At 39.0% G+C, this 15,969-nt stretch overlaps 1 protein-coding gene and 1 non-coding gene across 2 annotated transcripts; both read right to left on the reverse strand.

Moving 5' to 3' along the window:
- Nucleotides 1–4,437: 4,437 nt before the first annotated feature.
- Nucleotides 4,438–4,563, reverse strand: LOC116899872. The gene has a single exon (XR_004387866.1). It is a non-coding gene; the product is annotated as a small nucleolar RNA SNORA17 (small nucleolar RNA).
- Nucleotides 4,564–14,761: 10,198 nt separating this feature from the next.
- On the reverse strand, nucleotides 14,762–15,727 carry LOC116897925 (olfactory receptor 5K1). The gene has a single exon (XM_032899325.1). It carries the CDS (start codon nucleotides 15,725–15,727, stop codon nucleotides 14,762–14,764), a length of 966 nt encoding a protein of 321 aa, XP_032755216.1.
- Between the last annotated feature and the right edge of the window lie 242 nt (nucleotides 15,728–15,969).

Genomic DNA, 15,969 nt, shown 5'->3' on the forward strand with positions numbered 1-15,969 from the left:
TCTCTTAACAATCTTCAGATGAATATGTAGAACTCTTAGCTCCTATGCCTGCCTGGATGCTGCCATGCTTCCACCTTAATGATACTGGACTGAATCTCAGAACTTGCAAGCCAGCCCCAATTAAATGTTATCTTTATAAGAGTTGCCTTGGTCATGGTGTCTGTTCACAGCAGTAAAACCCTAACTAAGACACTTTGTTTCTCACCTGGATTTTCCTGAAGAGGCCAGTGGTTTGCCTAAAGGATGTCAGCTTTGAAATGAGATCCAAAAATAGATGCTGCTCCTTTGATCAATTAGGAGAACATTTCTAGAAAGAGATCAATGACAATATTCATTTCACTAGTAGAAAATGGTTTAAATATTTAAACTAATTCTAAGCAGATTTACTTGGTATTGATACCAGATTGCAGTCTTGGAAACCCAATGTTCTTAACATTACTGACATAGGGAATTGAAATACTGTATCCTTTTAGACCAAGAGATTAAAGCAAATGCCTAACACTTAACAATCTGAAGGTCTGGGAATTAGTTTCTATTTATCTGATTTTCTCTTATTTATTCTTATCACTAATCTGCATATAAAGTACAATGTGAGGAGAAACAATTGTACATTTAAGGATAGTAAAGATTTACAGAGGATCTGAGAGTCATGGCAGAAGAGAGTGGAGAAGAAGCAGGGGTCAAATCTTGGAAAAGGCCCCCTTTCCCATGATTGCTCATATTATCAATGCTTTATTTTGGATGTGGATTATCATATTAGATGTGGATAATCATTATTTGGATTATCATTATTTTATGTATTTGCCTTTTAATCAACAAAATTGAATATATTTATGCTATGTTATATTTTAGTATATGTGTAATTTGAAATGGCTCAATCTAGTTTATGATTATATTTATTGACTCACATTTACGATGATTATTTTTTTATGGTGAAGAAATTCAAAATCAAATCTCTTAGTAACTTCCAAATATATACTACATTGTTATATGTTCACCCTGATGCACAAGAAAGTAAGCAACATTTCTTTTGTGGACCCGAGGATTTGTAACATTTGGCCAATATCTCTCTAGCTTCAGTCCTTGGTAATTGCTAGTCTTCCTATCCAGTGAGTTGGATAGAAGTTCTAATTGTAAATCACATAATAGTTGTCTTCACACTGCCCACTGTTAATAATGTCCTTCAATTTCACAAATGATGTGGCAAACGACCATAATCTTTTGAAGACTGAATAATGTCGATTTGTTTTCACATACCACTCTTTGCTGGCTCATACACTTATGGATATCTTGGCAGTCACACATAATGTAATGTGTATGCAGATATTTTATAAGTTGCCGATCTCATTTCTTGCATACAAGTGTGCATTCCACTTTCCGAGTGGAATTGCTGAATTATCTGTCTTTTTCTATTTGTCTTTTTTTAATTAAATTTTTTTCTTTTGTTGAAAATTGATTTTCTTTTCTCAAATAATACATCTCGATTACAGCTGACTTCCCATCTGACTACTACACCCAGTTACTCTCCTCTTCCTTTCTAGTCTGGATCCACTCCCTCATTAGTCTGGATCTAACCCTCATTAGAAAACAAACAGGTGCTGCTTCGTTGTTCAGGCTTTCAATCCCAGCACAATCAGACAGATCTCTGTGAGTATGAGGACCGTCTGGAATTTCAGGACAGTCAGAACAATGCCTAGAAACCCTGTTTCAAAACAACAACAAAAAATAGAACAGCAATAACAACATAACAACCACGTAATGAATAGGCATATAAGGGATGATAATAAAATAATAAAACAAAGACACCCTTATTAGAATAGACTAAAACAAACAAGGAAAAAGCACCAGCTTGATTTCTTCATGTTCCATGAGTTGTGTAGGTGTTTTCACAGTTTGTGGTGAGCCATCAGTTTGTGGAGAGCAAGCTATTGTCTTGGTAACAAGCTTCTGTTGTTAGGGGTTCTCATAGGACACCCCTTTGGCCAAAACTTCATTAAATGTGACCCAATACAGTACTAGAAGCTTCATTTTATTATAAAAGATGGTCAGTTGAAGCTCTCTCTTCCTTATTATTTGACACTTTCATTTAGATCACCTTTATCTATGTATATATTTCAGGAACTTCTACTGTAGTAGGTTTCCAATACAATCTCTCAAATAGCCCTTTGTTTTAGCTCTCTCTCCCCATATTCTTTACCTCACCACCCCTCCCCCTACTTTATCTTTCCATTCTAGTGCCCCCCACCAATCCAAAACTATATATTCTATTTCTTTCTTAAGGAGATCTATTAGTTCTTGTGGTTCATTACTTTATATGTAACCTCTGTGCTTTTCTTGATTGTAGTTGCCCAATTGTTGACTTAAAAGCTAATACTTACATATAAGCAAATACAAGTCATATTTTTTATTCTGGGTCTAAGAATGATTTCTCAGATTTACTTGGAATGATTTCTTTTCTAGTTTCATCCATTTGCCTACAAACTTCATTTTTATACTCCATTGTGTAAATGTACCATATTTTCTTTATTTTTCTTCTACTGGTGAGGACCATCTAGATTGTTTCCAATAAATAATATTATAAATAGAGCCACAGGGGCTGGAGAGAGGGCTCAGTGGTTAAGATCACTGACTGCTCTTCCAGAGGTCCTGAGTTCAAATCCCAGCAACCACTCATCTCCCCACTCCCTTCATACCCATTCTTAACCCTTGTAATCTCAATCCCCAACAGAGGAAAAAATGTCCTTCTTGAAGCTGTAGTGTGTTACAGTGTGTCCCTCAATATACCCTTTTGTCTACACTTCTTCACTTGCAGATCTTCATTGCAATGACTCCTTAGTCTCGTACAAGGCCTCTGGCTTCTGCTACTCTATCAATACTAGAATCTCACTGCGACTCCTCTCAGAATTCCTGTTATTGCCCTGTGTCATGGAAATTCTGCAGTTTTGGATCTTGAAATTCTGCAGTTTTTCATGTACTTCAGCAAGTCATCAGTGGGGTAGATATTGGGGTGGGTTAATTCAAAGCCCTGGATCTGGGCCTGAGAAGTAGCTGAGCTGGTCAGCTACTGGCTCTCCTACTTTCATGACCTTAGGAATGGCTCACCAGCAACCTCCTGCAACCTCAGCTCTCCCACTCTCATGACCCCAGGGCCAGATCTTCTAGTTGCCATAGATGGCAAGGGACAAGAGAGGGAGAAAGGGCATCTGTCTCTCATCTGTTCTACCACACAGCACATAGAGGCAGGGCCAGCCCTTCTCTATTCATGCCTTTCAGGATAGCTTACCTGCAGCCTTCGTATCCAGAGCCGGTTCTACTGTGATGGCCAGTGAAGGTATGTGATGCAGGGCCTGCTCTCCTGAGTCCTGCAGCAGGTGAGGGGCAGGGTCAGCTCTCCTGCTTTAATGATCCCAGGGCCAGTTCTCCTGTCTGCTGTAGATGGCAAGGGGTGAGAGTGGGGTATGGTATCTCTCTCTCTTACCCATGCTGCCACATGGTAGACAAGTTGCAGGGCCAGCTCTCCCATGCTGATGCCCTTGGTTCAGCTCTACTGTGTGTGGCCTAGGCAAGGTACAGGGCCCGGTCTCTTGAGTTCTTCCTCTGTTGAGGGACAGGGCTAACTTTCCTGCTCTCAGAACCACAGGTGGCAGGCAGGGAGGTATCTCTCCCACAATTGTGCCACCATTCAGGAGATGACTGTCAGGGTCAGCTCTCTAACACTCATACCCTAGGGACTGGTCACCCACAACCCCCACAATGTGCTTGTGGGGGGGCTTAGGGGAGTACTCTCTGCTCTCCCTAATAATGCAGTTAGCAATGGGCAGGATCAACTCTCCTGCCATCCATCATGCTCCCAGAGCCAACTCTCTCACGGTGTTCAGGTGAGGGGTGGGGCCAGCTCTGCACAGTCCTCAGACATTAACATGTTCTCTGGGCAGCAGCCAAGACCAGGGAAGTCTGCCTGGCATTTGGTAGTAGCAGATCCCTGCTGCTGCAGGGCCATGGATCCACATGTGGCTCCTGGTGGCAGCATAGGCCAGGATCCAACCATGGACCCAGTTAGCATCACCAGCTACACACATCAGGCTGCTGTTCCTCATTAACTTTGAGTGTCCAGTTCTACCTCTCTTCATTGTGCCTACATCCTTCTGTTTCTCTTTTTCTTCCATTTCTCCACCACTTATATGCTCCTCTTAGTGGCACCCAGGGTCTCTGAATGTCTTGGGTCATCTCAGGAGTAGTCTCAGGGTGCTATACCCCACTTGTGCAGGGGTCATCTTGGGCCCATGCAAGGTTCACCTTTCTAGGGCTCACTCCTGCCCAGGGACTGAGGTTCCAGCCATGGTTCTTCTAGTCTCCAGCTTGCTTCTCACCCTTGGGGCCCATCCAGGCCTGCAAAGCACCAGACTGGTGGTTGCCTCAGGCTTATCTTTTTCAGGGAATGTTAGACTACTAATCATTCAGATGTTCACAGGTCAGAATACTCATTGTAGAGACAGCTTCTCTCCTCTCTGCCACCTACTGACGCACGAGTGACACAGCAGCCATAACACCTCTAAAGGTGATTTCTATATTGGCTGTAAAGGTTTGCACTCCCACCAGTCATGGGGGAGTGTTCCTTTTGCTCTACATTTTCTATAGCATAAGCTGTTATTTGTTTTTATTGATCTTAGCAATTCTGAAGCATATAAGATGAAATCTCACAGTAGTTTTGATTTGTATTTCCCTGCTGATAAAGGATGTTGGTCATTTCTTTGAGTGCTTTTCAGCTTTTGTCTTTCTCTCTTTCTTTCTTTCTTTCTTTCTTTCTTTCTTTCTTTCTTTCTTTCTTTCTTTCTTTCTTTCTTTCAGATTTTTCTATCTGTATCTGCATCCCATTTTAAAATTGGGTTGTTTGCTTTGCTGATATCTAGGGGCTTTTTGCATTCTTTATATATTTTGGATATTATCCTTCTATCAGGATAATGTAGTTGGTGAAAGTCTTTTCCTATCCTGTGGGTTGCTGCTTTGTTGGAAGGATGACCTTTCTCATAGAGAGAAGCTTTTTGGTTTCATAAGATCCCATTTATTAATTGTTGCTCCTAGTGCCTCTGCTAATAGTGTTCTGTTTAGTCAGTCTTTTCTTATGCCTATGAGTTCAAGGCTATTCTCCGTTTTCTCTTCTATTAGGTTCAGTACATCCAGTTTTATGTTAAGGCCTTTGATCTACTTGGAGTTGAGTCTTATGCAGGGGGATGACTGCGGATCTATTCGAGTTGTCCTTCATGCACCTGTCCTGTTTAGCCAGCACCATTTGTTGAAGATGCTGTCCTTTTTCATCCAATGTATATCTCTGGCTTCTCTATCAAAATTCAGATGCCTATATGTGTGTGAATTTATGTCTGGGTTTTCAATTAGAATCCACTGATCCATGTGTCAGTTTTTGTTCTGTTACAGTGCTGCTTTTATTACTGTAGTTCTGAGCTACAGTTTGCAGCTGGGGCTAGTGACACCTCCAGCAGGTTGTTATTGTTAAGGATTGTTTTAACTGTCCTGAGCTTTTTGTGTTTCCTCGTGAAGCTAAAATTTCTTTTTTCAAGAATTGTGTTGGAATTTTGATGGGGATCGCATTGAATCTGTAATTGCTGTTGTTAGGGTGGCCATCTTGACAATATTTATCCTACTGATATATTAGTACATGAGATCTTTTCATCCTCTGACATCTTCATTTTCTTTTTCTATCAGTGTCCTAAAGTTTTTCTTTTTATCAAACAAGAATTTTAATTGCTTGGTTAAAGATACCACAATATATTGTACACTATAATGGGAAAGGTGTGTTTCACTGATTTTTTCACTGTCCATTTGTCACTTGTACATAGAAGGACTACTGATTTTTGTGAACTACCATTGTTTCTGGCTACTTTGTTAAATGTTTTTATCTGCTGAAGGAGTTTCCTGATGAATTTCTAGGGTCACTTATGTATAATATCTTATCATCTGCAAATAAAGATACTCTGATTTCTTCCTTTTCAATCTGTGTAAACTTGATATCCTTCTGTTGTCTAGCTCCAGTTCAGTCTTAAGTACTATATATATCGAATAAGTATGGAGAGAGTGAACAACTTTGTCTTGTTCCTGATTTTAGTGGACTTACTTTGAGTTTCTTTCCATTAAGTCTCCATGTTGGCTATAGGCTTGCTATAAATTGTGTTTATCACGTTGAAGTATGTCCCTTGTATCTCTAATATTTCTAGGACTTTTATCATGAAGAGGCATTTGATTTTGTCATGAAATGATTATGCATTTTATGTCTTTCAGTTTGTTTATGTGGTAAATTTCACTTATTCATTTACATATATTGAACCATTTTCATGTCTGGATCATGGTGATATAGTCTTTGATGCATTCTTGATTTATTTGTGTTATTTATTGACAATTTTTGCATCTGTATTTCATATGGGAAACTTTGGCTAAATTATCTTTTCTTGTTGGTTTTTTGTGTATCAGGGCAACAGCATCCTATAAAACAAAGTAAAATGTTTCTCTGTTTAGAAATAATTTGAGAACTATTGCCATTAATTCTTTGAAGGTCTGGTGGAATTCTGCACTAAAACCATCTAGCTCCTCTTCTTCCTTCCTTTTCTTTCTTCTTTCTTCTTTCTTTCTTTCTTTTCTTTCTTTCTTTTTTCTTTTGGGAGGATATGAGATTATTTTCAGCTACTGTTTGTTTCAATTAGGATTAACTATATGTTTAAGTCTGTTATCCTGATTGGGCAAGATTTAACTTGTGTATGGTATTGAGAAATTGTCCATTTTCGTAATTTTCCAAGTTATGGAGATAGCAGGTTTTGAAAAAAGATGTCCCTGCTGACTTTCCTGGATTTTAAAATTATTGTTATGTTTTCTCTAATTTTCTTAATTTAGATATTCTATCTCTACATTTTAGTTACGCTTTTGGGAAAGGGTTCAATCTTTATTGATTTTTTTTAAAGGAATCTTTGTTTCCATTTATTATTTTTCTTTGGTTGTTGTTTCTGTGTTGATTTCAACTTTGAGTCTGGATTATTTCATTTCTTGCTGTTCATCCTTTTGAGTGATTTTTCTTTTGCATTAGTTTATGGTGTTGTTGCCAGCATAAAATATCTCAATTATTTTTATTTTTATGTTTTTAATGCAGGCCCTTAGTGGTGTGAACTTGACTCTTAGTCAGTCTTCATTATGTCCCACAAGTTTGGATATGTTGTGTATTCGTTTTCACTCAATTTTAGGAAGTCTTTAATTTCTTTTTGAATTTATGTCTTGACCCATTTTCATTCAGTAGTAAATTGTTCTTTTTCCATGTTTGTAAGGATTTTATTGTTTCTGTAAAACTATATTGTTCAATTTTATTATATTTTGTTGATACTGCAGCTTCAATCATGGTGGTCAGATAGCACAAAGAATGTTATTGCAATTTTCTTGTCTGTTGAGACTTGCTTTGTATATAAGTGTACATGGTCAGTTTTAGAGAAAGTTCCATGAGGAGTTGGGAAGAAGGTATATTTTTTGTGTGTTTGGGTGAAATGCTCTGGAAATACATTAGGTTCATTTGGTTATAACATCAGTTAGCTCCAGCATTTCTCTGTTCAGTTTTTTCTGAGTGGCCTGCTAATTGGCGAGAATGTGGTATCAAAATCTCCCATTACCAGTGTGTAAGGGTCAATGTGTGATTTAGTGCGTTACCGTAGTATTTCTTTTATGAACTTGGGTGCCCTTGTATTTGGTGCATAGATGTTAAGAATTGCAATGTCCTCTTGGTGGACTTTCCCTTTGAATATGTATGTTCTTCTCTATCTCTTCTGACTAGTTTTGGCATAAAGCATATTTTTTTTTCAGATATTAAAATCGCTATAACAGCTTGCTTCTTAGGGTCCATTTGTTTGAAATATCTTTTATCTCTCCATTCTCTTTTCTGAAGTGATGTCTATCCTTGATGCTAAAGTGTGTCACTTGGATGCAGCAGAAGAATGAAGCTTGGTTTGGCATCAACTCCATTTTTCTGCATCATTTTATTGTGGAATTAGATATTAATGAGGTGTGTTTGTTGATTCATGTTATTTTGTTGTTGTTTTGTGTTTTTCCTCCTTCGTATTTTTGGCCTGGGATTATTTATTTATTGTGTTTTTTTTTTTTGGGGGGAGGAGTGGTTAACTTCTTTAGGTTAGGATTTTCCTTCTAGTGTCTTTGGTAGAGATGGAGTTTTAGTTAAATATTTCTTAAATTTAGTATTGTTATGGATTGCCCTTTGTGCCTTAAAGTTTTTTCAGTGACAATAATTTATACAATGGGTGGGCGTCTGTGGTTCCTTAGAGTCTGTAAAACATCTGTCCAGGACTTTCTGGCTTTTCCTGTCTCCACTGAGAGAGAAGTTCAGTGTTATTGTAATAGGTCTACCTTTATATGTTACTTGGTCCCTTTATCCTCCTTGTAGATCTCAATATTCTTTCTTTGTTCTGTACATACAATGTCTTGATTATTATGTACTGGTCCAATCTATTTGGTATTTTGTATGCTTCTTGTACATGGTTAGATATCTTCTTTAGGTTAGAGAAATTTTCTTCTATGATTTTGTTTAATTTTTTTCCCCTGTGCCTTTCACCCGGGTTTCTTCTCCGTCTCTTCCTATTATTCTTTCTTTCTTTTTTTTTTTCTGATCTTCCTATTATTCTTAGATTTGGTATTTTCATAGCTCCAGATTCCTTTGGTTTTTATGCCAAGAGTTTTTTAGATTTAACATTTTCGTTGGCTGAAGTATCTATTTCTTCTATTGTGTCTTCAATGCCCAAGATTCTCTCTTCCTTTTCTTGTATTCTATTAGTGTTGCTCTGACATTTCTGTTTAAATTCCCAAAGTTTTAATTTCCCGATTTTCATCAGTTTGTATTTTTCACCTTGATTTTATTTCAATTTCAGATTTTGAAGTTTTATTCTCTTCCTTCCAGTGTTTGTTTATGTTTTCATTGATTTCTTTAAGCGTCATTCATTTCTTCTTTACGGCCATCACTCATATTCACAATGGCTATTTTAAGGTATTTTTCTTGCGGTTCAGCTGTATAATACTCAGTCTGCTCTGGTAGGATTGCTGGGTTATATTGAAGACATCGCTCTGGCTGTAATTGGTCCAGGCATCTGTGTTTAGGAAGATTGTAATTCTAGGTAATGATAATGAGATGATGACATAAACCCCGTTTGTTTCCATTTAAGGACCAAGTCTGATTTAAAAAAGAAGGCCATAAGGCAACAGCTCCAGGAATAGACTGTAAAATCCAGAAACAAGGTCATAAAAACCCCTCCCAAAGAACAGTCTGGGGATATTTACAAAATGGGGAAATATCTTATCCCAGGATGGGCCAGATGTGCTGGGCAGCCCTATCTCATCCTGTGGTTAAACATTCATGGCAAAGGAACGCAGACCACTGGCAACATGTGACCCCCTCACACTCACAAATGAAATTTTGGATTACATAATTCTCCTAGAGAGTTTCTCCAGTTCTCTATAAGAAGGCCTGTATGCAGACCTATAAAAACCTATAAGAACCCTTACATGCTGTGGTTGTTTCTGCAGAATAAATGTTCTTTATCTTTGCATACTCTCTGAGTCTGGGGTCTTCCTTCAGCAATTTTCAGTCCCTTACAATATCCAGTCTTGTCTTAGTAAATTATCTTCCTGCCATTGAAATGAGCCAATTCAAGCCAGATTAGATTAATTGCACGTTTATTGGAAAACTGCTCTCTGGTGAGTTCACTGGCACTGTGAAGGAGGCCAGGGGAGTTGCCATGGGAAGGGAGAGAGAGGGGAGCTGGAAAAGAGAGAGAGTGCATGCAGAAAGAGAGGAAAATGAGGAGGACAAGGAGGAGGAGGAGCAACAGCAGGAGAGAAGAAGCAGCAGAAGGAGGAGGGGGAGGAGGAGGAGGAGGAGGAGGAGGAGGAGGAGGAGGAGGAGGAGGAGGAGAAGAGAAGAAGAAGAAGAAGAAGAAGAAGAAGAAGAAGAAGAAGAAGAAGAAGAAGAAGAAGAAGAAGAAGAAGAAGAAGAAGAAGAAGAAGAAGAAGACGACTAGAGGCAGGCCATGAAAATAGGTCAGTGAAACATGTGGAGAGGGGGGAGAGAGATGGGGTCAGGAGGGACAGAGAAGGAAGAGAGAAGAGGAGGGAGGAGGAGGGGCAGGTGGCCCCTTTCACAGGAGCTTCTTCCCCTCCTCCTCTTCCTCCTCCTCCTCTCCCTCTTCCTCCTCCTCCTCCTCCTCTTCCTCTTCCTCCTCCCTCCCTCCTCCTCCTCCTCCCCCTCTTTCTCCTCCTCCTTCCCCCTCCTCCTCCTCTCTCTCTCCTTCTCTCTCTCTCTCTCTCTCTCTGTTTTTCTGATCTCTACTTCCTTCCTTCCCAACTCCCCTTCCCTTGTCCTAAATAAACTATTTCATACTATACACTTGTGTAACTGGTACCTCAATCTCAAGGGATGCCTCAGTATGGGTCCACAGAGGCATCCCTCCACCTCACCTCACCATATGGAGCCTCTACCAAATACATCCCTGGCTTTCTTTCTTTTTTATAAAACACAGCAGAGGACAGGTCTGCTTTGATATGTAAAATATATACCTCAGTTCCTTGGGTCTGAAACCAAACAGGTGGGTGTTTTGTCCTGTGGTCCCTGCTGCCCTCTCTTGTTCTTAGGACAGTGTGGTGGTTGTGTGATGCCACACTGTTTTGTGTCAGTGTTTTAAGATTTAATAATTATTTTTGACTGAGGTAACTTTTCTTCTATTGTTCTTCAATGCCTGAGATTCTTCTCACTTGTTGGGGGGTAGTTTGGGGCACTGTGTATTGAGATGCTGATTTCTATGCCCAGAGATCTGGTTCCTTTTGAGTTCCTAAGCTTTTCATTTGCAGATTTTCCTTAGATTTTTTTTTTCTGGTATCTCTCTAGGTGCGGCCGCTAGGGGTTCTGGATAAAATGTGTTTCTAGGTAGTAGGAGTTTAGGAATGGAGATGTGTTAGATTGGGGCAGGGCGGGGGTGGGGTGGGGGATTGAGAGCATCATCAGAAGTGAGGAAATCTCAGTGTTCCACAAAGGTCTATTTACTCCTCTGGCAATAAAGCCAGAAAGTAAATAGAGGACAAAAGAGGTCATCTACTACAGAGCTGGTGTTGAGACTGGGGGATTGCTTATCAGGAGGAGAAGAGAGAGTGAAGAACTGGTGCTTGCCTACCTGCTTCACTGACCTACTTTCTTCTCTGTCAGCCTTGGATGACTGGAATGGTCTTTGGGTTCCCAGGGAATCCGTTCCCCTCTTTTTCATTTTTGGTGTCCTCCACACTAATTTCTTTTTTTCCCATTTTTAATTGGATATTTTATGTATTTACATTTCAAATGTTATCCCGTTTTCCAGTTCCCCCCTTTCCCATCCCCTCTCTCCGTGCTTCTGAGGATGCTCTCCCTCTCACCCACCTACTCCTACCTAACCACCCTGACATTCCTTTACACGGGGAAATGAGCCTTCACAGGAAGGGCTTCTCCTCCTACTGTTGCTAGACAATGCCATCCTCTGCTACATATGCAACTGGAGCCATGAGTCCCTCCATGTGTACTCTTTTGTTGGTGATTTAGTCCCTGGGAGCTCTGGGGGATCTGGTTGTTCTTCATATGGGGTTGCAAACTCCTTTAGCGGTCTCTGTGCTCAGTCTAATGGTTAGATGGTTAGCTGCAAGCATCCTCATCTGTATCAGTAAGGCTCTGGCAGAACCTCTCAGGAGACAGCTATGTCAGGTTTCTATTAGCAAGCACTTCTGGGCATCAGCAATAGTGACTGGGTTTGATGGCTGCATATGGGATGGATCCCCTGGTGGGGCAGTCTCTGGATGGCCTTTCCTTCAATCTCTCTGTTCCACTCTTTGTCCCTGTATTTCCTCCCATGAGTATTTTGCTCCTCCTTCTAAAAAGGACTGAAGCATTCACATTTTGGTCTTCCTTCTTCCTGAGCTTCATATGATCTGTGAATTGTATCTTGGATATTCCAAGCTTTTGGGCTAATATCCACTTATCAATGAGTGCATACCATGTGTGTTCTTTTGTGATCTGATTTACCTCACTCAGGATGATATTTTCTAGTTCCATCCATTTGCCTAAGAATTTCATAAAGTCAGGGGTTGGGGATTTAGCTCAGTGGTAGAGCACTTGCCTAACAAGCTCAAGGCCCTGGGTTCAGTCCCCAGCTCCGAAAAAAAGAAAAGAAAAAAAAAAGAATTTCATAAAGTCATTGTTTTTGATAGCTGAATAGTACTCCATTGTGTAAATGTACCACCTTTTCTGTATCCATTCCTCTGTTGAGGGACATCTGAGTTCTTTCCAGCTTCTGGCTAATATAAATAAGGCTGCTATGAAGATAGTGGAGCATGTGTCCTTGTTATATGTTGGAGCATTTTTTGAGTATATGCCCAGGATTGGTATAGCTAAGTCCTCAGGTAGTACTATGTCCAATTTTCTGAGGAACCACCAGACTGATTTCCAGAGTGGTTATACTAGCTTACAATCCCACCAACAATGGAGGAGTGTTCCTCTTTCTCCACATCCTTGCCAGCATCTGCTGTCACCTGAGTTTTTGATCTTAGCCACTCTGACTGCTGAGAGGTGGAATCTCAGGGTTGTTTTGATTTGTATTTCTCTGATGATAAGGATGATGAAAAACTATGGAACACTTCATGAATTTGTGTGTCACATTAATTTCTTAAATGGCTATATTAATTTATATTCTTGTCAGAATAAAACACTCTTCCCGTTACATTCTTTCCAGTTCTACCTTTCTCCTTTTCCCTTCCCTAGTAGATATTTGTTGACACAAAGCATCTTTAATACATTTACTTGACCTTCACATCCTTCCCTTTGAACTGTTTTTATTCAGGTCCATTGTCAGGTGTGTTGCAAAGCGTTCATTTTCTCACTGTTGAGTTGCTTGTCTTCCTCTTCACTCTTATCTAGAATTTTATTTCCATAAGCCTTTTAATTTGATTCAATTTTACTAATCTTCATCATGCATGCTTTTGCCGTCATAAGAAAATCATTGTCTGAAGAAATGCCATTGTGTTTTCTCTCTCTCCTTCTCTGCCAGGTTTTAGGACTTACATCTAATGAGGTAACTCATTTGTATTTGTGTTTTTATACATGGCATGAGACGATGATCCAATTTAAACGGAATTTATATGGATATTCAGCAGTTCCTACGCTATTTGCTGGAAGACTAGTATATCCTTATTGTATGCTCTTGGTACCTTTATCCAAAATAAATTGCTCAATAGTGCATGGGTTTATTTAGGGATACTGTTCCATGCTATTGATATTTCGTGTCTATTTTTCTGTCAGCATATTTCAGATTGATCACTATAGCTTTGTTATAGTTTATGAAAATAAGTAGGACACACATTGTTCAGATAGACATTAGATGAATCCTAAATTGCTGTGTTTAATTTCAAATGACCAAGAAAATCCTGAAATATATAAGTATAAGTGCAAAATACTACATTAGTTTTCCTAGATCTTTATAGACACAAGATGTTTTTCTTATTCATGCGTTTAGAGTACTAGAAATATTTTTATTTGTTTTCCCCCTATATTTCACCCTTGGTGGCTGGGTATATTGACTATTATACTGTGACAACTATTTCTGGGCATTTAGCTGTGACTCCAGAGCATCAAGAGAGCAGGGGGAAGGAAGAACTTTGTGTTACCTGATATGTGTCATCTATGATACAGTGTTAGTAACAAAATTACTGGCAGTTGTTCTGTTAACAAGATTGACTGATGTATTAATCACTTACACATTCCATATGGCAAGATCTCAACAAATGTGTGTTGTGATAATTGGAAAATGGTTATTTTATGATGACACATTAGTATCAATAGATGCTACTTCTACTCTATGTTTTGCTATTTTTCACAAAAAGGATTTTTAAAAGATAATCCCTATTCACATTTTATTTCCCCAATACTTTTTTTGTGTGTACATACAATAGCCACAAAGTACTATTTCCACTGTTAAATTCTCCTTCCTCATCTCTCATGAGGAGGTACAGAAAATTTTGGCTTAATTATTTGACACTTCTCAAATTTTTTACAAGGTTTAATTGTCTAGAATTTTGTTTTATTGAAACTATGTACATATACATGAGAATAAAAAACATTTTAAGGCCAGCCTCTCTTAAAATTAACAATCTGAATAAGCCATTTAGTTCATAATGTTCACCTCTGTGGCATGCATCCATTTCTACACTTACTCCATCTTCAACAGAGTAGTGCTCACCAAATGTTCTTAGAAGAGTTCCCCATCTTCACCTGCCACAGTTTTGTTGCTCTTGCTTTTAAGTAGCTTAATCTGGTGACATTTCACAGGTTCTAATGTCCCGGAGCTTACCCAAGTGCTCATGCTCTAAGCTATTCAAATGAGTTGATTATAAATGCTTATATGATCGAAGTTTATATTTTAGCTGCAAGTTCTTGTTGTCTTTTGGATGTTTACTGTCCCCAACATGGATAAAGGCCATGAGTCTAGCAGCAGACTGTTTGGATATTTGAATTTCAGAGTTTACTTTTCATTTTTCCTATTTTCTTTTAAGATCCATCCCAATGTAATATTTTACCTTTATTTCCACCCTGCATACCGCTGCTTAAGAGAGCATTATGGACTTTAACATTTTTGCACAAAGTTTCCAAGCATTTCCCCTGTGTAACTTCCTTCATGTAATGCTTCTGCTGAATTGATTACACTATAGCAGATGCTTGTCTAAAATTCCTTGAGATTATTTTTTTCTGTAGAATTTTCTGCAAGACATTCTTTACTTCTTTATTTCTCAGGCTATAAATAAATGGGTTTAGTAAGGGAACCACTATTGTAAACAAAATAGCAGCTGGTATATCCTTATCCCCTTCTTCTAGCAAATTTGGTCTAATGTACATGAAGAAAAGAGACCCGTAGAATAGTGAAACAGACAGAAAGTGGGACGCACAGGTGGAGAAGGCTTTCACCCTTCCCTCTTTGGATTTCATCTGGAAAATTGTTAAAACAATGTAAAGGTAAGATACGAGCACACAGCCTATTGTGAAGACTTGGATAGAGCCTGAAAAGACAAACAGCACAAGCTCATTGATATAGGGGTCAACACAGGAGAGTCTGTACAAAGGAAGAATATCACAATAAAAGTGGTTGATTTGATTAGACCCACAGAATGCTAGTCTAAATAATAGCCCCACATGAATCATGGAATGCAGGTTACCAGCTATGAAGGCTCCCACGGTCATCTGAAGGCAGAGTTTCTTGGACATCATGGTATGGTACTGCAGGGGGTTGCATATGGCCACATAGCGGTCATAGGCCATGGCCGCCAGAAGAAAGCAGTCTGCAGTTTCAACAGTGCACAGAAAATAAAACTGTGCCATGCATTCATAAAGAGAAATTATTCCAGTCTCAGAGAAAAAGTTCTCCAACATCTTAGGGGTAATAGCACAAGCACAACAAGAATCTATGAGAGCCAGGTTGCCCAGAAAGATGTACATTGGGGTGTGAAGAGAACGTTCTTTGGAAATCAGAATCACCAGGCCCATATTCCCTACCATGGTAATCAGATAGATGATAAAGAATACCGCAAACAGAAGGGCCTTCATTTCAGGATGGTCTGTAAATCCTGTGAGGGTAAACTTACACTTCATGGTGTGATTTTCTTTAAGCATTTCTGATTCTCTGAAACAAATAAAGTTGGGAATAAAATACTAGTTTATTGTGTGCCTCAAACATATTTGAGTTCTCTTTGGTTAAAAGGAGGAGACACATCTTGAGTAGTACCACAATATGTCAGTTGGACTTGAGTTGCATTGCCCAATTCATGGCATAATTATTATTTCTTTGCCAGGCTAGAGATTGAACCCATTGTGTTGTATATGCTAGGTAAGTGGTTTCATCACCAAAGTACATT

The sequence above is a fragment of the Rattus rattus genome, chromosome 4 (assembly GCF_011064425.1).
Source record: "Rattus rattus isolate New Zealand chromosome 4, Rrattus_CSIRO_v1, whole genome shotgun sequence".
NCBI lineage: Eukaryota > Metazoa > Chordata > Mammalia > Rodentia > Muridae > Rattus > Rattus rattus.